This window comes from Oncorhynchus mykiss, chromosome 4 (genome assembly GCF_057628025.1).
Source record: "Oncorhynchus mykiss isolate SJ-2025 chromosome 4, ASM5762802v1, whole genome shotgun sequence".
Classification (NCBI taxonomy): domain Eukaryota; kingdom Metazoa; phylum Chordata; class Actinopteri; order Salmoniformes; family Salmonidae; genus Oncorhynchus; species Oncorhynchus mykiss.
Genome location: NC_143025.1, coordinates 84,131,992 through 84,155,057, shown reverse-complemented (window position 1 = coordinate 84,155,057; position 23,066 = coordinate 84,131,992). Strand labels below are relative to the sequence as shown.

Sequence of the window (23,066 nt, the reverse complement as noted above, 5' to 3'; positions counted from 1 at the left end):
CTCAATCTTCCCATTTACTTCTCAGCCCATAAGTGATCTAAACGCAAATGCTGCACTAAACGAGACCTGCACACACACACACACCTGTCCGGCAAAGATTCCGCACACACCGATGATGCACAGGATATTAAAGACGGCTGAGCCAACGATTGTCCCAACCCCCACGTCACCGTGGGTGATGAAGACACCTGCACAGAGGGAGGGAGCCATCCACAATCAGCCCTGACAACAGCCATCTGGGAGAGTGTGTGTGTGTGTGTGTGTGTATTTTTTATATTTGGATATATTGGTGTGTGTGTGTGTGTGTGTGCGCGTTAAATCTGGTGAACAGACACACGTAGTGTCTGTCAGAAGACTGTGGGATGTGATGATTAAGTCACTTTTTTCCGGTACGCAGATTTTTTTTTAGACACTGATCATTTGGACAATTCACAGTTTCCCCAGGAGTTGACATCTTTCACATTTCAGAATGGGGAGGGGACATTTGGTTCATGCTTTGTCTGAAAGTTTACGTTTAGGGGAGGAGGGGGGGGGGGGGGTGGAGACTTCTCTAGTGTGGTTAGTATTTTATCCCATACATCTCTCCACAAAACATTATCCAGCATCTGACGCAAATACACAAGATTTTACTTCTGGGTATCAGAGATGATGTGTTGGTGTGTGTGTGTCATATCTTACCAATGACAGAGGCAAACAGCTCTGGAGCAGAACTCCCAGCTGCCATAAAAGTGGCTCCGGCAACATCCTCACTTAGGTCTAGTTTCTGACGGACAGAAAGAGACGAGAGAGGAGACCAGAGAGGAGACCAGAGAGGAGACCAGAGAGGAGACCAGAGAGGAGACCAGACAGCTTACTCAAGGTGAGCTTCCAAAAAGCTTTGCATTTAAAATGTGGCACTTCATGTATCTTCACACGCAAATCAATCATAGAATAGAGAAGTACTTCATTAGGAACATTTGATTCAGTTCTCAAAGAATATTGATTAGTGAAAGTTTTACTCGAGAAATAAAGTGCCAACCTAGCTACTATGTTAGCAGAAAACTTACCTGTGTTAAGAACATAAGGCCTAATATCTCTGACCACTTTCACCAGATTGTGTTCCTAACAAGGGTGGGGGGAAACTGTCCCTCACCTCACAGATCTTCTCCAGCGATGTCACAAAGTAGTCGTCACAGATTATAGCCAGGGCCAGGAACATATAGAGGGCCTGTGGAGAGACGGGAGAGAAGTCATGGTGTGTGTGCGAGCATACGCATCAAACATTAACTCAACAGAAATTGGCTTAACTGATAGGGAACTTGGCAGATCAAGGAAGGAAGGAAGGAAGGAAGGAAGGACCTAGAGAGCACTATCAACCAATCCCAAAATGGAGCCCTAACACATAGCTGCTAGGTATGACGTAGATCTGAGAGGATTAGAAACAACTAGGATTACATACCTAAGGTAATAAATGTGGGGAACATTCTACCTAACAAATAGCTGCTAGGTATGACGTAGATCTGAGAGGATTAGAAACATCTAGGATTACATACCTAAGGTAATAAATGTGGGGAACATTCTACCTAACAAATAGCTGCTAAGTATGACGTAGATCTGAGAGGATTAGAAACATCTAGGATTACATACCTAAGGTAATAAATGTGGGGAACATTCTACCTAACACATAGCTGCTAAGTATGACGTAGATCTGAGAGGATTAGAAACATCTAGGATTACATACCTAAGGTAATAAATGTGGGGAACATTCTACCTAACATATCTGAAGATGGAACTACTACTACCACCTAGTAGAATGATATCAATCTCAGATCAGATGGCTACAATCACGTTGAAAATTGTTTGTATATTGCTTAGACATTAACTGCAGTGCATACTGCACAATATCCACCTAGCCTGGTCCCAGATCTATTCGTGCTGTATAGCCAACTATTGTGATCATTTTCATGCCAAATAACCACAGCAGTTGGCAAGACAGCACAAAGATGTGAGCAGGCAATTGTTCCTTAGCATTGTGGGAGTGCGAGAAAAAAAAAAACCATTCTATTTCAGTACAGCTGACGTGATAGATATATAAATTATAGATCAAGACAGACACTGGGTCCAGAGGGTGCTGTGCTCCAGCCCAGCCACAGGGGGCACTGTAGGACCAGCGAATAATTAGCGGTTGATTTTGGACTGGACCAGTGATGAAAGCATCATAATTAGTACTAGATGCATTCAAAGAGCTGCCTTACCGCCACTATGTGCAGCAGGACGGCCCCACTCTTGCGCTCGTTGTTGGTGAAAAGGTCCTCAGGGAACTCCTTGATCGCTGAGGAGAGAAAACATCACCGCATGTCAGTAATGTGACTGATGTGCCAGATGTCCAAACTCCAAGGACGAGGTCACCTTGTGACGTGGTGGCAGCACTGACCAAGAGGTTTGTAAAGACTTTGAAAATGTTCCAGTCAACTCCGAAACACATTACTTAATTTCTGTGGTGACGTGATTGACAGAAGTTTGTAAAGATACAATGCGTGTACAAATACATGTCAACTCCGAAACACGACTTAATTTCTGTTTGCATTATGTCACCAATGGACCCATCCTCATCACCTAAAATAATGACAATGAGGTCGTTCTCATAGGGCATGAACTGGTTTGTGTGTTCAGTAGGGAGAAACAGTTTACAACCACATATACACTACCTGAACTTGTCCAATATGAAACCCTTGTTTTTCATTGCAAACATTTTAAAGAGCTTTCTTTACAGTGTGCCCTACTGAACACGGACCTGATAGAGTGCAAGGAAGCTAGGTGTCGACACAGACACAAGGCTCATTCACCACCTCTAAACCTGGCCAGAAGCCCTTTAAACCTGGCCAGAACACAGGTTGACCCCTGACTCTACTGATCCCTGTACTGCCCAAAAACGTGGTCACTCTGCTGAGAATCTGGCCACAGCAGTGAGCAACAGACTGGCCCTCCATGGGACCCAGCTAGTGTCTGGAGTAAGAATGATGTTGTATCCACCAGAAGTCAGATATACTCCCACCTGCATGTACCTTCTCTTCCCATTACTTCCATCGTGTAGAATAATGTCACAGGCAATCAGGATACCAGACCATGAAGTTATATGATTCTAGATTGTCCAAAAGCCCCCATAGGCTACGTGTAGATCAGCTCTCCTGCATTTGCACATGCCTTGATACAATAGTCATGCAAACAATCATGCATTACGGTTCAAAAACCAGCAGAAGTACTAAGCACAGTTTCATACTAAGTACCCACCAATAACCTACATTTGATCTTCTGCGGCATATAGACTCATGAAATGGCCATGATCACCCGAGATCCTATACCAGTGCACCTGTCACACACCTAGTGCAATACACCGTCTATATACATTAGATGGCGCTCATGACTGATTCACTAACCCAAGTTCTAAATCCTCCTTGGCCCAACTCTTCCAAGGGATATCATATGCTATTACAGTGGCCTATGACATCCCTTCCCCAGTAGACATGCAGGTAGGGACGAGGAAAGAGAGCGTTTAAATGTCAGATCGGGGATTCCCGTTGGTCGCTGTCCATGGTGCTTAATCTCCGCTAGCAGCATGAATTGTTTATATTAGCGCAGTGTCGGTACTTTGCCACGTGACAAAGTCCCCACAGAGAAATATCTGAGTCCTCCCAAGGTCGGATGCTGCATGTAACATAGTCAACAAAGGCAATATGTGAAATTCAGTGCGGAAAAAATAAACCATTGACTAGATTTTGCCTATTGTATTTATGAAGGCAGTCATTGTGGCGAAAGCTTCGTGTAGACTACTGTTCTGGAGATCACAGGTGCAATAAATTAAAACGACAGCTGCGCACGAGGAGGTTTTGTACTCGAGTGGCATTATGTAACACAACAATAACATTAATAGCCCAATTCGGGAAATACCATAGGCATCATTAACTTGACTCATTTGGCAATGACGACTACAAAGCTTAGAGGAATCAAATAGAGCTGCCATCCAAGTAAATAACATACGTTTCCCCTAGAGTGGCTTTAACCCGCTCTCTGTACAGTCCACGTTTGCCCGTTATGTCTTCCAATACCGACTGAGGTGTTCTGTGAGTCAATCAATAATTGAATGGCTCTACCAGCCATCACCATCTCTCCCTCTTTGCAGTTAATGGCACAATCCCTTGGTGCCACGATGCAATCAGATCTGGCTGTGCGCGTGGTATAAATAGGTACGATAGCAAAAGAGTACTTAGAGGACGCGACCGGGAGCTAGCGCACAGTTGAGCGGACGGAGGGGGTCGCCTCTCGCTCACCGCGTTGTAAACATTGAACCGGACACCGTTTGCGCAGGGTTTGCCCGTGTCCTTCCCTGCGGAGGTCAGTCCGGACACGAACATGCTTCAACAGCCCTTTGCCACACGGGGATAGGCGGGGAGCGCTAGGCTACTGCTACAGCAGACAGAAAGGGGAGCAGCCCTTAGGCGTGAGCGTGCTGCTTGATTAAATGACGCGTCTCAAACCTGGCCCAAGAATAGCATCATATAGACTAGCTAGATTAACACCCTCACATAACCTTGGCCTATCTATATGCTCGCTTTCTGCCAAATGTCTCGCTATTAATTGGAACAAAGTCATCATGCATCGATATATAGTTGCTCCGACAGTGTTGATGTTTAAACATTGGCAATCTGCGGTTTCTACATCCATTTTTAAAATTAATATATATGCTTTGATTGTTGAATAATAAAACTTGTTTTACTTTTGTTTACAAACGTAATTGTAAACAAACACTATAGCATTAAAGCATGGTTAAAACTTTGATGTTGATATCATGGATGGTCAGTCCTTGCCTCCATAGCTCTGTCTGTGAGTTTGAGAGGGGTTACATTAATCCAGTCCCATCCCTCAGCTGTTCACCAAATCAGTGGCGGGGTTGCCGATTTATTTTTCGAAATGCAGAGTCACCCTTCAAAAAAAAGGCGGCACACAAGTGGGATCCAGAGGTGACGGCAATTGCACTGACAACCCGCTGCTGTGTGCCGCAGGTTGTTGCAGCTGGTCAGTGTGAAACAGTGTGTGGGAACCCTTTTGGGGGATATGTCTTTGGAGTAGGCTATGTATCATTCCGTTTCAACCCGAGTCAACTTTGAAATAATGTTCTTGGTGGATATTTTTTTATATATCAAATCAACATTCCTGAACATGGTAAGCACAAATTGATACGCAGGCTCTCACCACCCTTCCTACCCATGCATAAGAGGTATATCTGTGTACCAGCTAAATGTGTAAAATGGACACGGCACCACTTTCATATGAATGAAGTGGCACACCATACATTAATGCACTGCCATAATGTAACTTCAAAATCACATGCAGTGATACACCTTGGCCCGACACAATGGTTGTGATCCAACGGAGAGTTTCCATAAAGTCGGCATTTATTATTGTTTAGAAAAACTCTCCTTTCTGTTATGAATCACATCTCTTGTGCCAAATGTGTTGCACATCAGTTGTACAACTTCAGTGTACAGGACCCTAATCCACAAAGTCATACTAAAAGCATGCCAATGTGAATCAATTTCAACTAGAATACCTTTAGCTATGACAAAACAACGTACAAAGTAGTAGGCTAAGATAAAGTCTGAGTGACATATTGCACACATGCAAGGTTAAAATAGTTTGGTGCCCTTAAATAATATGTTAACTTCTATCATATTAGATTCTGTGTCAACGATAGTAGCAGTGAATGCTGTCACCGCAGCTTTACGTCACTTGAGCTGAGCCATCTGACTCAGCCAAAATACAATGTTAAAAATTATTTTATTTCCACCGATGACCTTTTTAAATGCCCAAGTAGTATTTTAGTCGGTCTACAAAATGTACATTCTATCGATATTGTTTTCCACAACGGCAGTTAGTGTAAACCGGCACTAATGTGTGACATTAACAAGCTACATTTTGTACCACGTAAATACATAGTGTGCTCAATGGACCTTGTGAAAAGGACAACAGCAGAATAACCTCCTTTGTCACATTGTTGTTGAATTTGTTTGGGATTGTTTCATTGGGAAGTCTAAGTGGGAAGGCAGAGAGAAACGTCTATTAATACATCACTGGATTTTCTGTTTGGACACCTGACGAGTGGCGGCTGCTTATGCAAGAAAATGCTGGCAACACTTTTGTTTATCCGTCTCCTCCACACCCACACACACACCACCGCCCCAGGAGTAATCTAAGTCCAGAGCTCTGTTGGAGGGTTTACCAGCACAAGCCTTTGCCCTGCTAGTGCGAACCACTGGTTGGTCAATGAGATTCTTATCCAATCATCTCCTGCCACATACCAGATCCTATAGGCCACAACTGTCTGGACATTAGGCCTGTGATCATAAGTAGCTCTAGTGCTCTCCTCGCCACGTCTCTCTCTCACACACTAAATACATTTGTTAAGCTTGGACTTGACATGCACATCTCCATATGTATTGGTACATCAACATGACTGAATAGGCTGTGTGTGTGTGTGTGTAGTACATGGATATGGTCTGCCATCTCTGCCAAATGTAACGCATGCATTTTATGTTCTTATCCGGGTGCACCTAGGGCTGTGGCAGTCACAAAATTGCATCAGCTGGTGATTGTCATGCAAATGAATGTCGGTCTCACGGTAATTGAACGTTAATGAACAAACTAATTTAGCATCTTCTGGCTTCCACACAGCCACTGATTCAGACCTTTGGAACATCTACATTTAAAAAAAAAAGTCTAATAAATCCATGTAATAGTCTACACCGTCATAATAAATCCATTATTTTAGACAGGTCTAAAGCAACATGATATGAAGAAAATGTAGTCTATTTCAGAAGAACAGAATAACATGCTCTGAGTTGTCCTTATGTTAGGTCCTGATCTGGCTATGTCATATGGCTGTGGGATACACTAGTCTATTTCAGAAGAACAGAATAACATGCTCTGAGTTGTCCTTATGTTAGGTCCTGATCTGGCTATGCCAAATGGCTGTGGGATACACTAGTTCATTTAGCAGACAAGATTTGCTTAAAATTCCATGGCATTATTTTATAGTATTAAGAATACAATTGAACAAAACTGAATTGAATAGAAAGGATATTTTCTCTAAAGGATTTGCGGGAGCGCGCATATGCGGCTATTCTGTGTTGAGGACTTAACATAGAGATAGGTACTCCTAGATGCTTAAATGAGTTAATGTAACTTTAGTTGTTCTACAAACGTTGGGCTATATGTTTTGATTTTTAATACATTGTAAGTCAGCATGACGCGACTCTAATGATGATTTTTTAAATGTATTTAATTCACAATTTGACAAGCAATGGCTTGAATTTCCCGGCGGCATCCCCTTTGTGTGGCCATAATGTACCCTAAAAAAATCCATGACTTTTGTGACCAGTGGCCATTGTGTCCGTGACCCGGAGTGCTGCGTTGTGCACTTCTCCCCGAGAACTGCGCGCTGGGAAGCACCTCACATGGCTCTCCATCACGTGATTGGGTCTTTCTCACAGGCTACAAGCGAATCCTGATACATCGGGGATACAACTGCGTGCATTATTATCCAATTCCGAGGTGCATAATTGAAGGTCCCCCATAGTACAAAAGTTGACCTATTTTTTTTGTGAGAAATAAATATTCCAAACATAGTCTGGGACAGTTGTGGGATACGATATATCCCAAATTAATTAATAGGCTATTTAATCACATAAGCACAGCAATGATCACATGGCAGTACGCTATAAGCAAATATTCCATTACCGGGAAAACACCATTATCAAAAGTGACCTTAAATGCAAATATGCATGTAATGCTTTTACTACAAAAGGTGCATTTTCATGGCGAAAATGATCTTCCCCAAAATTGAAACGTGCTGCTTATGTTGGGCTCTACAATCTTTGTAAAGTACGTAGATGAATGTGCTTAATTTTAAGAAGTTATTTGGCCACTTTCGTTGTGATACAAACCTTATCAAAACATATAGGCGACTAAGATTTTAAAAAGTCAGTGAAAATATATAATTCACAAGTGATTGGCTAATATTGTCACCCATCAGACTTTTGATTTAACCCTCCTGTTGTGTTCGTTTCATGTTGATTAATTCTGTGTACCTGGTCCAAAATTAACGCCCCGTTTTAGCTGATTATAAAATCCATAATACATATATTATCACCTAATGTGGTGTTAGATCTTTTTATCAATTTAAGTTATTGTGAACATTACAAGTTTGAACTTATATTTGCTATTCATAGGCCTCAACTCGTTTTTGAGTTTAAAAAAGCATTACTGTATGGATTATTTTGACTATAACAAATACTCAGATGAAACATATTGTGCTACTTATCACAGACTACTTTGTGTCAAAGTTTAACAAGGACTCTCTCCTCACCAGTGTCATGATCAAAGATATGATCACGAGCCTCACATACAGTATATCATTTGGTCATTGTGCTGCCACAGAATGGATTGTGAACAAGGCCTCAAAATAGCATTATATACCAGAGAAGCGAGAGAAGTTCTATATATTATTGAAACAATGTTGCGATTGTTTGTGAGAATGCCAACAGGTGTGGTTCCCGTGGTGGAAAGATTCTATTGGGGAAAGGGGGTTGTCATGGAAGCCAAAAAGGGGAGTGAGGTGTGTGTGCTCAAACACACATGTATGTGGGGGCCTGGGAGAGGAAGAGTGTCCATCTGATGAATGGGCATATGCCTGAACTCAATTTTCTACACTAATTGTAGTCTCACCCATTCGTTTCTAATGACCGGTCAATGACTGGTAAGATCACAGGTGAACAAAAGGTATATAAAACACGCAAAATGTAATGAAAATCATCTAAATGTATTTTGTGTGTTCAGATGCCCTGTGTGGACAAAGTCATGGAACCTTATATGACAATCAGATTAAATGAGCTACATTTTTCAGAGAGAAAACCAAAATCAGTCAATTTTGACCAGAACACAGCAGGAGGGTTAATCTTGTCTTTACATAGAAATTCAGCATAAAAAGAAAAAGGTCCTCAGTCAACTGCATTTATTTTCAGCAAATTTAACATGTAAATATTTGTATGAACATAAGATTCAACAACAGACTAACTGAACAAGTTCTACAGACATGTGACTAACAGAAATTAAATAATGTGTCCCTGAACAAAGGGGGGAGGGGGTCAAAATCAAAAGTACCTCAGTATCTGGCCACATATCAGCTGCATTAAGTACTGCAGTGCATCTCCTCCTCAAGGACTGCACCAAATTTGCCAGTTCTTGCTGTGAAATGATACCCACACTTCCACCAAGGCACCTGCAAGTTCCTGGACATTTCAGGGGGGAATGGCCCTAGCCCTCACCCTCCAATCCAACAGGTCCCCGGCGTGCTCAATTGGATTGAGATCTGGGCTCGTCGCTGGTCATGGCAGAACAATTACATTCCTGTCTTGCAGGAAATCACACACAGAACGAGCAGTACGGCTGCTGGCATTGTCATGCTGGAGGGTCGTGTCAGGATGAGCCTGCAGGAAGGGTACCACATGAGGGAGGAGGATGTCTTCCCTGTAACGCACAACGTTGAGATTGCCTGCAATGACAACAAGCTCAGTCCGATGATGCTGTGACACACCGCCTCAAACCATGACGGAACCTCCACCTCAAATCAACCCCCCTCCAGAGTACAGGCCTCGGGGTTATGCTCGTTCCTTCAATGATAAACGCAAATCCGACCATCACCCCTGGTGAGACAAAACTGCAACTCGTCAGTGAAGAGCACTTTTTACCTGTCCCGCAAGTGTGATGTTCGGATCTACCGATCCTGTGCAGGTGTTGTTACACGTGGTCTGCCACTGCGAGGACAATCAGCTGTCAATCCTGTCTCCCTGTAGCGCTGTCTTAGGCGTCTCACAGTACGGACATTGTAATTTATTGCCCTGGCCACATCTGCAGTCCTCATGCCTCCTTGCAGCATGCCTAAGGCACGTTCACACAGATGAGCAGGGACCCTGGGCATCTTTCTTTTGGTGTTTTTCAGTCAGTAGATATGAAAACATAGGCCTCTTTAGTGTCCTAACTGTGACCTTAAGACACTAACAGCTTACAGAGGGTAGGTAATTAACGACCGTTCTACAGGTGCATGTTCATTATTTGTTCATGGTTCATTGAACAAGCATGGGAAACAGTGTTTAAACCCTTTACAGTGAAGATCTGTGAAGTTATTTAGATTTTTTACGAATTATCCTTGAAAAGACAGGGTCCTGAAAAAGGGGTGTTTCTTTTTTTGCTGAGTTTATTAAATAAGATGTGAAATTAGTTTGGTTTTATAATGGACCATTTTCATGCATTTATTTTCATGCCAGCCAGATAGCACATTGCTTCTCTTTACAACAGGAGTATAGCCTAGATATTAGAAAAGTTGATAAATAAATAGTAAGCCTATAGAAAGCTGATGGGATCCTCATTTTTTTAATAGAGGCCATCACTCTGTTCTCCTACAATTGCATAGCCTACAGAAATGTTGGGCAACATGAGCTCATGCATGGGCTTTCATTAAGTGTTTGATTAGATGTTCAAGTACATTTGCATTGATGTCAGAGTGATTAGAGGGACAATAGAGTGCTGAGTACCAGGCAGTTAGCAAGTTTGGTAGGCTACTAATGACCATCAGCAACATCAGAGCTTGAAGAAGCCTAATTACCGTAACTAAACGGTCACGTGGAATTTGACTGACTTCATGACCACCGGTGTGGCGTTAATACGGTCACAGCAAAAGCCCTAGGTGCACCTTTCAAAAAGTCCATTCACTTATCAGCCATAATCAAACAGAACACATTAACTATGCTGTAATTTAATGCATTTAGTCTGTAATCTGACTGACAGATGTCTGCTGAGGCCTTACATAACAGGGCTCAGTATAGGGGTTCGTCTATCTGTTGTCCTGGACCCATAATCAGGACAGACCAACCACTCATCACACTAGCCAGTTCTGATACCATTCTGCCAAGGACTAAACCAGATCAATAAGGTTCCCCCACAAGAAATGCCATTACTAAAAATCATACCATAGCATGACAGAATATTACATTCTGATTGGTCAAGAGGGTGTTGACTATTTTCTGAAATACGTACTGCAAAACATAATATTCAACTGGAAAATGTAAATGATGAAAGTTGCAAGTAACGAATCGTAATTCATTATTTGTAGATAATTACTAATTTGCATGACCAGATTGTCATTCGTTATGCCTGCCAATGATGTCTTAGGTACACAAGAATTATGTGACATCATCAATGGAGGCCCACATCATACCGTCTGCTCTGGGGAGCTGGTCAGGGTCAGGCTGAACATCTGAGCATGTTGCCGTGGCACCTAGAAACCATGTCAACACTGCAAATCCCACTGTTGGCATGTGGCGGTTGACGTACCAGTCCAAGCTGTGCCTCCCCGTCACATGGCTGGGTAAACCCACTCCACAACAGCACACACCCTTGATGTGCACATACAGAGACACACAGAAATGTCATTGACACACACACATACACATACACCTTCTGCTCCAGTAGATTGACGACACACAAGTCCCTTCAGACATCATATGTCAGTGTAGTAGACGGGGCCGCAGAGTGACGGGGCCGCAGAGTGACGGGGCCGCAGAGTGACGGGGCCGCAGAGTGACGGGGCCGCAGAGTGACGGGGCCGCAGAGTGACGGGGCCGCAGAGTGACGGGGCCGCAGAGTGACGGGGCCGCAGAGTGACGGGGCAGCAGAGTGACGGGGCAGCAGAGTGACGGGGCAGCAGAGTGACGGGGCAGGCTAGTTGTAGACGTGGGAGGGGAAGCAGACTTGTTGGACCAGTAGATTGCTGCTTCAATTACCTAAAGGGGGTAACCGCTGTGGAATGTATATATTCATCTGTGTAATGGGGTGATAGGTAAAACAAGTCCCCCTAAAGGATCACTCCATGGACATGCAACAAACGCTTATAGCAGTGGGTCCTATTCAGAATGTACTTAGTGGCCAAATCAATGCATGGCTGAATTATAAAATTGCTGCATTGCTCTAAACAGCTAATTGATGTAAATACCATACACTCATGAATAATATACAAAAGTGTTGAGTCAAACCTCTCAATGGTGAGCGAGAAGGAGACTTGAATACAAATACAGGAATCAATGGGAGTCTGATGTGGGCGTGTTGGACAAGATAGATATGAACATATAGACATGAACGAGAGAAGCTGCTGCATGCAGCACAGGACAGTCACTCACCCATTCTACTGGGTCCGGGGCAGCACAGGACAGTCACTCACCCATTCTACTGGGTCCCGAGCAGCACAGGACAGTCACTCACCCATTCTACTGGGTCCGGGGCAGCACAGGACAGTCACTCACCCATTATACTGGGTCCGGGGCAGCACAGGACAGTCACTCACCCAATCTACTGGGTCCTGAGCAGCACAGGACAGTCACTCACCCATTCTACTGGGTCCTGAGCAGCACAGGACAGTCACTCACCCATTCTACTGGGTTCTGTTCATTTAGTGCCTGCAACGTTTTAAAAACATATTGCAATGGAAAACAGAAATGCCCGTTTCTTGTTGGACCAATTTCAGTCCACTTTCATCCGTTTGGTGCCAAATGAACAGGGCCCTGTATAGCTCTTCCTGTTGGCATGCGAGCAAGAAAGCGGAAGGAAGGTCATGTTCCAATATGCGGAAGCTGCAGCAGCATAATCCCCTGCTTAATTCCCCTTTTAAAATGCTTCCTTCTGGTGTTTCCCCAGAGTTGATTAACCTGCTTGACTCGCCACTGAAAGATGGCAAGCAGGGCGGGCTGGAGAGCAGGGCGGGCTGCAACAACCGGCAGGCTACCGTTTCTAACGGGTCACCCACTCGCTCCACATCTGCCCAACCATCGCCCGTTTAATCAATTTTCCCAACACTACAGCCTTTAATGTACCGCACTTTCTCCAGCCCTCTCTCCCTCACAGACACACTGCAGTTTCAAGGCTGCCAGTGTCATGATGTTTCAGCTGTGGGCAGTGTGACTCACCTTCCCATATCACCCCTGCCAAATCATGCAACATGTACACACACACACCTCCACCTCTCTCCTGCAGATTAGTGTGATGGAGTATCTAAAACCAATGTAATCAAAATCCCCCCAGGGATTATTACATACTACAAACAAGGCTATACTAAAACCTTTGCTTTATGGTTCAGTTTCACTTAGCTTTTTAGCGTTCTGTTCGAATACACCATAAGCTTATTAATTATGCTACTGGAATAAGTCAATGTATTCCTCTTATGATTTAACCTTGCAAAGTGCCTGTAACAAAGTACAATTCAAAAGCAAGTTGTTCACGCGCCAATTTGGTTCACTTCCCCCTGTAGGGACTAATAAAACACTCAAGTTTTGCAATAAAACAGAAATGCTTTCACTCAGAATTATTATATGCTGTCAAATTAGGCAGAGATACAGTTCCAGCAGAACTACAGTTCCAGCAGAACTACAGTTCCAGCAGAACTATTTAGAGCAGAACTACAGGTCCCATTCATCATTGGGCCAGTCAAAGGGGAATTGAGATCTCTAAACACACATTTTAATTATATAAAAGGGGGTAATGATGACTCAAGAAAATAAAATAATACAGAAGCATTCCAGTTGATATGATACTGTGAATGAAGTCAAATATCAAACAGTCATTTAATTTGATGCCTGTGTTTCATTGTCTAGTGTACCAGCAACAATTCTTAGCTTTTTTAATAAAGTCTATTTCTAAGAACGTAATATTGCTAAACGCCCAATAAACCTCATTTATGATAATGGTCTTCATCAAGCGTCCTCCGCCTCTGATCAACATTAGCACCTCTGGTGAACCCAGAAAAGGACTTTCTCCTACTGAGCATAGAGATTATGATGATGAAGAAAGAGAAGACCAAAGCAAGTGGAAGACAATAACAGCATAAAAAAAGGCCTTGGATAATAATCATTCGCAACCATTCAGTTTACCCTGGTGCCATCCCCAACCCAACTCTCCCTGCTCTGTCCCAGGGGGCCGAGGGGGAGATGCCAGGATGCTACATGGTCGTCCCGGTCACACTTAGAGCACATTTCTGGAAACACAACCAGACTGTCAAATGAGCATATTTTCATATTAGAAAGACATATGGTCGGCCAGGAGAATGTAGAACAAAAGAGGAGAGAAGGAATGAATGGGGCAGTCTGTCTGGAGTGGGCAAGAAGGCCTTGGATGAGAATAAAGGTAATCCCCCTCGGGATTAGAAGTACTACGATTTCCAGCTCATAATCTTGTCAACTGGCACTCGTCTCAAAAGGACCCTACTGCGTTTAAATAAAGTTAACAAAAATTCTATGCACTTGACAATGTAAATCCAATATACTTTGAGAGTAATACAACAACAAATTAACTCTACAAAATACATTTGTAGAGTAAAAGTGTTAACTCATTAGGGTTTATGGAGGCTTTGCTTGAACAATTCAACACAAACCAAACTTCCTCTTATAATAACAGGATGCTTCAACCTTCAACACTTCCAGTGAGGCCCTCAAACGGTTGTGCTCTTTGTGGACAGTAATGAGAAACTGTCAATCTCCATTAGGTCAAACATGTCACAAAGGAGCTATATATACACACACACACTGCTCAAAAAAATAAAGGGAACACTTAAAACAACACAATGTAACTCCAAGTCAATCACACTCCCGTGAAATCAAACTGTCCACTTAGGATGCAACACTGATTGACAATACATTTCACATGCTGTTGTGCAAATGGAATAGACAACAGGTGGAAAATATAGGCAATTAGCAAGGCACCCCCAATAAAGGAGTGGTTCTGCAGGTGGTGACCACAGACCACTTCTCAGTTCCTATGCTTCCTGGCTGATGTTTTGGTCACTTTTGAATGCTGGCGGTGCTTTCATTCTAGTGGTAGCATGAGACGGAGTCTACAACCCACACAAGTGGCTCAGGTAGTGCAGCTCATCCATGATGGCACATCAATGCGAGCTGTGGCAAGAAGGTTTGCTGTGTCTGTCAGCGTAGTGTCCAGAGCATGGAGGCGCTACCAGGAGACAGGCCAGTACATCAGGAGACGTGGAGGAGGCCGTAGGAGGGCAACAACCCAGCAGCAGGACCGCTACTTTGTGCAAGGAGGAGCACTGCCAGAGCCCTGCAAAATGACCTCCAGCAGGCCACAAATGTGCATGTGTCTGCTAAAACGGTCAGAAACAGACTCCATGAGGGTGGTATGACAGCCCGACGTCCACAGGTGGGGGTTGTGCTTACAGCCCAACACGTTTGGCATTTGCCAGAGAACACCAAGATTGGCAAATTCGCCACTGGCGCCATGTGCTATTCACAGATTAAAGCAGGTTACCACTGAGCACGTGACAGAGTCTGGAGACGCCGTGGAGAACGTTCTGCTGCCTGCAACATCCTCCAGCATGACCGGTTTGGTGGTGGGTCAGTCATGGTGTGGGGTGGCATTTCTTTGGGGGGCCGCACAGCCCTCCATGTGCTCGCCAGAGGTAGCCTGACTGCCATTAGGTACCGAGATGAGATCCTCAGACCCCTTGTGTGACCATATGCTGGTGCAGTTGGCCCTGGGTTCCTTCTAATGCAAGACAATGCTAGACCTCATGTGGCTGGAGTGTGTCAGCAGTTCCTGCAAGAGGAAGGCATTGATGCTATGAACTGGCCCGCCCGTTCCCCAGACCTGAATTCAATTGAGCACATCTGGGACATCATGTCTCGCTCCATCCACCACAGACTGTCCGGGAGTTGGCGGATGCTTTAGTCCAGTACTGGGAGGAGATCCCTCAGGAGACCATCCGCCACCTCATCGGGAGCATGCCCAGGCGTTGTAGGGAGGCACGTGGAGGCCACACACACTACTGAGCCTCATTTTGACTTGTTTTAAGGACATTACATCAAAGTTGGATCAGCCTGTAGTGTGGTTTTCCACTTTAATTTTGAGTGTGACTCCAAATCCAGACCTCCATGGGTTGATAAATTAGATTTCCATTGATAATTTTTGTGTGATTTGTCAGCACATTCAACTATGTAAAGACAAAAGTATTTAATAAGAATATTTCATTCATTCAGATCTAGGATGTGTTATTTTAGTGTTCCCTTTATTTTTTTGAGCAGTGTATATAGCCAGTCATTACCTTCCAAAGTGTCTGTTACCTTGTGTCACCCTCCGAGTGTTTAAGGGACAACTCCCTATAACATCATATAACATGTTTAGAAGATTTAATGATCGGAATCACAACAATATCACAGTGGAACAGAAGCTGGAGTCTGCTCATACATAAACTATATACATTTAAAGGATATACCTAGTTGTCGTTACCAGTGTACTGTTAAATCAATGAGAATTCATGCACACCTGAGCATTCATCACAATTTATCAAGCCAAATGTGGAACACCCTTTCAGCAATGTCAGTGGTTTCTTCTGTGTACTGCACAAAAATATCTAATTCCTAAATGGACCAAGGCTGCTCTAACATATTCAACACCTAAACTTAGAATTGGTATTTTAGTGTGTATTGCAATGCAAATGATTTAAATGGCCTTGGAGCAAAACTAAACAACACAGAATGCAGGTCAATGGACCAGAAGAACATCTCTGCATTGACCAATAAACCCTGTAACACTGATCAGTTACTCTTTGGGGGTTTAGGCTGGGTATCTAAAGTACTGCGAATATAAAATACATTTCAATGATTAGTGTGAAAATTGTTTTTATCGTCTCAAAACTGAAGGACCTTGGCGTTACTCTGGACCCTCATCTCTCTTTTAACAAACATATCAAGAATATTCATCTCTTCAGTAGGCAGCAGGTCCTATGATTGTGTAGTCTGGCCCAGGGGTGTGAAGGTGAACGGAAAGGTAATGGAGCAACTAACTACCCTTGCTGGCCGGTTCCCCTCTCCACTGGGATTCTCTGCCTCTAACCCTATTACGGGGGCTGCCGTTCCATGCCATCCCTAGGAGGGGTGCGTCAGTTGAGTGGGTTGAGTCACTGACGTGGTCTTCCTGTCCAGGTTGGCCCCGCCCCCCCCCCCCCCCTGGGTTCGTGCCGTGGGGGAGATCTTCGTGGGCTATACTCGGCCTTGTCTCAGGGTAGTAGGTTGGTGGTTGAAGATATCCCTCTAGTGGTGTGGGGGCTGTTCTTTGGCAAAGTGGGTGGGGTTATATCCTGCCTGTATCGTCGGACAGGGCCACAGTGTCTCCCGACACTTTTTCTCTTTCTCGGAGGACCTGAGCCCTAGGACCATGCCTCAGACTACCTGGCCTGATGACTCCTTGCTGTCCCCAGACCACCTGGTCATGCTGCTGCTCCAGTTTCAACTGTTCTGCCTACGGCTATGGAGCCCTGACCTGTTCACTGGACGTGCTACCTTGACTTGTTGTTTTGGACTCGCTCTCTACCGCACCTGCTGTCTCTGACTGATCGGCTATGAAAAGCCAACTGATATTTACTCCTGAGGTGCTGTCCTGTTGCACCCTCTACAACCACTGTGATTATTATCATCTGACCCTGCTGGTCATCTATGAACATCTTGGCCATGTTCTGTTATAATCTCCACCCGGCACCCGGAGTTTTTCCTAGCCACCGTGCTTCTACATCTGCATTGCTTGCTGTTTGGGGTTTTAGGCTGGGTTTCTGTACAGCATTTTGTGACATTGGACGATGTAAAAAGGGCTTTCTAAATAAATTTGATTTTCAAATAATAAATACAAAACTAGGGCCAGTGTCATCCAATAGAAGACTAACTCAATAAGAACAATGACGACAGTTCTCTCCAGTGATGGAGCATACCTGGCTCTGTGCAGTTCTTCGACTCGGTCTCATTGTCGTTGTCGGGTTCATGTCCCATGAGCCTCCTTCCCCAATGTTCGTGCTTCTCGTGTCCATTCTCCAGGATCATTCCATGGCCTGGAAGAACAAAACATATTATAAAAGGGAGGGTATCCTTGCTCATCAAAAACCATGTTACAAAGAAGCTGAGTAAACACTGAACCGAACATAACCAATGTATCTGTGAAAAAGATGCTCAAAATTCACTGAAGCATTCACAAATCATGTCAACCATCTTAAATGTATATCTTTAAGATGCTTAACTGATAGATTTGAAACTAAATGTATATGCATTTCTACCACACTTGATAATTAATCACATTGTTGGATGGAGTGGATTTAGTTCATTTCCCCCTTCCATTCAGGTTTGAATGTGTCAAAGGGTTTTAAATGGGATGAATACAAAATGAGAACTGTTTAATTCCTGATTGCTGGATGCAAATCACCCATACACACGGCCAACTTCCAACGCTTGTGGCTTTTGTTCAGTCATTTCTCAAAGGTTTTCCAGAGCTTTTGAATGACATTTTAATGAGCAAATAACCCAGATTTGCAGGCATTCAGTGTTTGACCCCAGTTAGATTATAGGCTCACTGATTTCAACCACCAACACAAAATGATTACAGTCCTACCCAAATGACTAAGTAACCTTTCCCTTTGGGTAATGACTTTTGGTTAAGTCTTTGGAAGAAGAGAACAGACCAACCAGACTTAAGCTTTGAGGTAAGACAATTAAGATGCGTTACAACGTCTGAATTCCATCGGAGATAAAAGCCTCAGGATGAATCCATGGAAATTGCAAGACAAAACAAGATGGGTTTTTTTAAGCCCCTTTCTCTTTGACCTAACTAATTTGCTGTCTTGAGTCAGAATACAAAGACGTTAACCAAGCAGAGGAGCAGCTACCTTTGACTGCATTATGCTGTGAGAGAGAGGGAAAGAAATGGAGGGGTAAATCATCCTGCAACTTGGTCCAATCAGCTGGCAAGGGAGACGGACCAAGGATGCCGATCAATCTCTGCCATGAGCAGCTCCCCTCCGCCTCCCTGCCCTGATGTCCCAGCCACCTCTCCATTCCATCGCATCAACATCACACACACACACACACACCTGTCAGACCGGGGCCCTGGCTCTGTAACCGCAGTCAGCCGTACTCTACCTTGTCCATCATGGAGACATACACCTCCTCCAATCAGACTGGAGGTGAGAGATGGAGACTCCCTCCTTGACAGAACAGAAGCATAACCCTTAAGTAGTCCATCACTCAATTCCCATCTATCTGGTCCATTCAGCTTGGCACTACATTAGTCCCAGACATAACCAACCCTGGAGTACTCCCATCCGAGTTAGAGAGGGGACAGAGACATAGTATGTCATGATGAATGCCTGGTTATTATTCTGATGGTGGTTCAAGAATGAGAGCAGCATGGAGTGCATTCAGATGAGTTCGGGGGGGGGGGGGGGGGGAAGAGTACAGGGGAGGTGAGGGATGAGTACAGGGGGGGGGTGAGGGGTTATATTGTTCTCTGATCAAACACCTGCCTCACCTCACAAAAGGTGACCATCAAGCATGTACCATGTCCCAACATGGTTGGCGTTCACACAGCATGCCCCCTCATCAAATAACCTCTTAATGGCCGACAACCACGGCACACGTCAGCAACCTTGAATAAATGCTAAATAAAGCCAAACCATTACTTTGGTCCCCAGACAGCCTTTTGGAGATGAGCTCATCTGCGTGATATCATTCCAGAATAATCGTTTAAGCCTTTTGTTGTTTGTAATGTAATTAATAAAAATTCCGATATATCCGTGAGCGCTGACATAAGCCTACACCACATTGTGTGCCGATTTATTTGTTTCTGAGTTCAAGGGTCAGAGTGATTGACATCAGATGGACATGTTCTGCTACTGGGTAGGAGGTGGAGGGTTAAAAGAATTGAGAACAAATCAGATTGTGCTCATTCCTTACCTACATGCCTACTGCAGGCAGAGAGGATGGCCTTCTATGCTGTCTCCCCTGTGTACGTTAATATTACTCTGAATGCAAATATGTCAGGTGAATAGATTCATTTTGAAATTGGAGGATTATGTGGTGTGTGCGCGCTCCAAGCTTATGGTGTCCATCCTAAACATGGCTGCCTAATCACATTAGGCTGATTTTGACAGCCATTGATAATTGATCTCAGGTGAAATCTCCATTCGTGTCAGAACAAGATGAAGACAGTCTGAGTGACAGCACTTATCAGTCATACATATGATGTTCTGTTCAAAAGCCAACTTACAGGAATACTTGTCTGTGTGATAAAACACACACATTAATTCCATTCATGTTTTGTTGTCACATACAGTGCATAGGTGCAGTGACATGTGTTGTTTTACAGGGTCAGTAGTACTACAGTGCCCCTGGAGCAAATCAGGGTTGCCTTGCTCAAATGCACATCTACCGATGTTTCACCTTGACAGCTCAGGTATACCTACATCATCCTAATTTGTGGGGAAATCTGATTCTGTGAGCCTGTAAATGTTCACACACACCTGAGGTGAGTCCTGCATGGGGGTACATGTCCTTTGGTTGTTGGGCATGTCACACACACAAACAAATCATGCATGGTAAGCCATCTGAAACTTAAGTTTACACAGAGCAGACCTCTGAGCAGCTGCGAATAATGTATTAGCCATCGAGAGAGAGAGAGACACAGAGAACTCCTCATGTTTAACCAATGTCCAAAACGAGTGTAATCTTCTACGGCCTCCGCGTAATCGTATCTCTCCAACTCCTTGCGGAACCAAGGAGCAAGATGCTGGAGAGTGATTAAGGTGATCCAGTGAGCAATGGTGTGTGAAGCCCCGGGCGAGACGCGATGATGCCAGCATTACCACAAGCCTACGCTCACTCGCTCCCTTTCTCTCAACCGCTGGGTGACTGATGATGCGCCGGGCACAGGCACATTTTGCCATAGGTTGTCAACGCTCAACCCAAAATGTCGACCAACACATAAGCAACTTCCAAATATTTGTAGGGTTCCATGATTCATCCGAGGTGATGTAGGCTGCTACATGCTTGTCAATGTGTTAGCCACCGTGGCCGCTTCTCTTAGAAACGTGTCGTTGCCTCTGCGCACACTGCGGCATATGGACAGACCGACGCATACTCGAAAACGAGGAAGAAAAATATATCAGTGTGGTTCCCTCACAATTAACAGGTACATGTGAATTATTTAATGACAGCGTGCGGAATGCCGAGACAAACATAAGCTAGGCTACAGCCACTGCGTCGACAATGAAACTAGATGCCGTTTCTCTCGACACTGGTATAAAGCAAACGTTACGCATTTTGCACTGAATAATTAAGAGTAATAACCCTGCACTATCGGTGGTTCCATCTTATCTCTCCATCGGTTTGATGCAGATAAATATATATGGAAATGCGGGGGGGGCGCACCATAAATTATTTGGACTGAATGTTCCGCTTGCATGTCCTTGAAAATGTATTTTTATGACCGTGGCGAAATACAATTCTCGGTAGACTATATAGTTAATGGCTAGCTGGTTAAAGGGTGCACCATTACACTGCAGAATTCTCAGCTGTTCCGCTTCGTCCTCCCTGCCCCGCGTTTATCAGCAGTTTCCACCGCTCACACTCACCTGTCTTTGTCAGAAGTGCTGACATGCTCCACGCCATGAAGAGGACACTGCAGAGAAAACACACTTGCACGAAAAGCATCTCTCTCCTCTTGCGAACTTTGAAAATCTTTGCGATTATGGTCTTTTTCGAGACGCTCTTGTTCTCGTCCTGGTCCATGGCTGCAGCTCCGCCAAACCGTGACTTTTCGTCCTTGCCTCACTGCAGACGGGAGAGACCGAAGGAATTGCCCGTTTTCGCAGCTTCACATAGAATAGGCTCGGGACGCGGTCCTCATTTGAAGTGCCCGGAGCGCAGATGGGAAGTGGTGGAGCGGACGGTTTGCATGTGCTGCCGAGACAAGGCTGTTCAGCTGTTTGATTGCTAGAACAGCGCGTGAAAATTCCGTGCCTGCACAACAGGTAATGAATGACACAGGGCTGGCAATTCCGATGGTCTCCAATCAATTCAGCATTCCCTCGCAAATCCCAGATTCTGCCCTTTAAATTTTAGCAAATAAACTTCCATTTCATTTGAAACGAATATCACTGGTTGCCTTCAAATTAGCACAAAATCTACTACTGAATATCAATTTAAATCATCCTCTTCAATGAAACGATTAAACTGGATGTGGCTGCAGAACTAGGCTACACGCACCAACTGCGTTCTGCCGCCGCATATTAATTGCAACCAATCTGATTTCATCAAGGTTCGCCTAATTGTTACATTCGTGAAGCAAAGTCATGTCACCTCGGTATGGCACCTCCCCTTAACTTCCTAGTGCAGAAGAATAGACCCGCAGATGATGAAACAATCATTAACTCCGTCGTTCCAGGTGTAGTCTTCTTGTACAGTTTTTGGTTGTTATGATAACACTTCGCCAGATTCTGCCAACTGCAACTTTTCCGAGGGTGTCATGCGCAGACACGTGATAGTGTGCAACAATAGATCATTCTCTCGTAGAGAGCTCGGTTACAACTGAACTGAAAACAACTGGACCATCATGACAGCCGGGTATCGATCACTCTGAACGACAACGCCTCTTATTTGACCACACATTATTCGCAGGTTGCCGCTGAGGCAAAATAGGCTTGGATCAGTGCGGCTGAGGTGAGGCAAGCCATATCATGCTACGGAAGAGATACCCCAGACCCTTAGAGTGCTGCAGTATTGGAGAAACGCAATCTAATATCTGTCTGCATCCTTCCTGAGCATACTCCCTTTAAAAACTGACTGACCCTGCTTACTGGGATATTCACAGTTTGATATACCTGTATGAAATTGAGGTGAAAGATCCCATAGCTCCGAGGTACCAATATACCTGGTTGTGCCCTCACCTTGAGTTATATTCTCACAATCCCCAAATTTGGTCTAGACTTTGGGGCTTATACATGGCTCTATCCTGCTGAGCAAGAATGCATGCAAATCAGAATGCACAATTGAGTGCCTGGAGGAAAACGTTAACACTGACATTTCAATAGGCTTAATAATAGTGTCAAGTAGCCTATTTCATACAGTGTTGTGTATATAGTTCTATGCCAGTGAAGTATG

At 44.2% G+C, this 23,066-nt stretch overlaps 1 protein-coding gene across 3 annotated transcripts in view; it reads right to left on the bottom strand.

The window, feature by feature from the left end:
- Positions 1 to 22,448, bottom strand: part of LOC110522553 (sodium/potassium/calcium exchanger 4) — a 45,837-nt gene extending 23,389 nt beyond the window's left edge. Inside the window, exons 1-6 of one of the 3 annotated variants that reach the window (XM_036976162.2) lie at positions 21,539 to 22,448; positions 17,852 to 17,968; positions 2,235 to 2,311; positions 1,133 to 1,207; positions 679 to 763; positions 85 to 188 (exon numbers count right to left, since the gene is read on the bottom strand). In XM_036976162.2, the coding sequence (XP_036832057.1) occupies positions 85 to 188; positions 679 to 763; positions 1,133 to 1,207; positions 2,235 to 2,311; positions 17,852 to 17,968; positions 21,539 to 21,695 (615 nt within the window). In that variant the 5' untranslated portion in view covers positions 21,696 to 22,448. The remainder of the gene's footprint in view (positions 1 to 84; positions 189 to 678; positions 764 to 1,132; positions 1,208 to 2,234; positions 2,312 to 17,851; positions 17,969 to 21,538) is intronic. The other 2 variants (XM_090233188.1, XM_036976163.2) reach the window with 2 other exon arrangements.
- Positions 22,449 to 23,066: the final 618 nt, after the last annotated feature.